The 1,274-nt window shown below is 33.6% G+C and overlaps 1 protein-coding gene across 1 annotated transcript; it reads left to right on the top strand.

Moving 5' to 3' along the window:
• Positions 1-753: 753 nt before the first annotated feature.
• On the top strand, positions 754-984 carry CLUP02_10972 (uncharacterized protein; the record flags this gene model as incomplete). The annotated part of the gene is made up of 1 exon (XM_049289943.1): positions 754-984. A coding segment is annotated over one exon (231 nt), but the record flags the coding sequence as incomplete, so codon positions are not given.
• Positions 985-1,274: the final 290 nt, after the last annotated feature.

Raw genomic sequence — 1,274 nt, 5'->3', positions numbered from 1 at the left:
GATTTATTAAATAGGCAGAGATTTAACTCGCGAGCAGGGTAACGGAAGAAGTAGTATTTTATTTATAAAAAGGATAGATATTAGTTAAGTAACTACTTTAAGGAAGAGCGTACTAAATCGTACGAATAATATAGAAAATCGAGGGTAGTAGATAGTAAAACTAGCCCTTATTGATTTAACTAATTCCTTATTATATATAAGGGCAGATCCGGGGGTACGGAACCTAGCAAAAGTAATTAATTTAGCGGCCTAAAGTACCCGCACTCTATAAGAGATTTAGAAAATAAAGAAGATCTTACCCCCTATACTAACGAATTAAATTATAACGAAGTTAACGATATTAACTACTCTTTCTTCGCCCCGTTAGCCTCGGGAGGATATACGAGGCTAAACGAATAAAAGGTAATAGAAGCCCTTAATAAGCAGGCTTTTATTTACGGATAGTAAGGGAAGGTCCCTTAAATAACGAATACGGAGGTAGGTAAAAGGACGAATCTAATAGCGCAGAATTCTACTCTTTTAATATCTAAAAAAAAGAGATAGGGTACTAAGTAATTCTAGGGGCAGCTAGAGGGGTCCTTTTTATACTACCCAGATCACTTAAATACTAAGCTTATATAAGCATTCTACGTAAACGAAAAGTACGGCCTAAACAATTTTTATAAGATTATCCTAGATACTAGGGCATTGCAATAATTAATAAGAAGAAAAGGGTAATTCTAAGCGCTATAAAAAATCGCGCTAGTAATACTTAATACGTTAATAGCGGGTATTACGAGGATTAGCTTCGGCCTAAGTAAGGAAATCGTCGCCCTAAGTACGGTAAAAGTAGAGACGTACTTTAGAACGATAACTTTCTATATCCTACCCGTTAATACCCCATTTCTCCTATATCTAAAAAACATAGATCGACTAAGTATTATATTCGATAATACGAGGAATAGAATCTCTAACCGTAAGCACTTCGAAATAGTTAAACGATAATAGGGGTACGCGTTTATAAGGCTTATTAACGATACGAAGTCGATTAATTACCTAACGGAAAGTAAGCTTAGATAACTATACTAGAGATTTAGCTACCTATCGGTCGCGAGGCTATATAACCTCCTAAAGTATTTAAGTAATAATAATATCGAAATAGGGGCGCTAGAGTAGTTAATAAAAATATATTATTAATACTAAATAAATGCGCAGAGCTTACGTAGATTTAAATTTAAATTACGTAATGAGCTTAACTTTAATTAGGAGATTGTTGTTAATATTTTCTATTTAAA

The sequence above is a fragment of the Colletotrichum lupini genome, chromosome 5 (assembly GCF_023278565.1).
Source record: "Colletotrichum lupini chromosome 5, complete sequence".
NCBI classification, from domain to species: Eukaryota; Fungi; Ascomycota; class Sordariomycetes; order Glomerellales; family Glomerellaceae; genus Colletotrichum; species Colletotrichum lupini.
The sequence above is the reverse complement of the archived record's forward strand: the minus strand, read 5'-3'. Positions and strand labels throughout refer to the sequence as shown.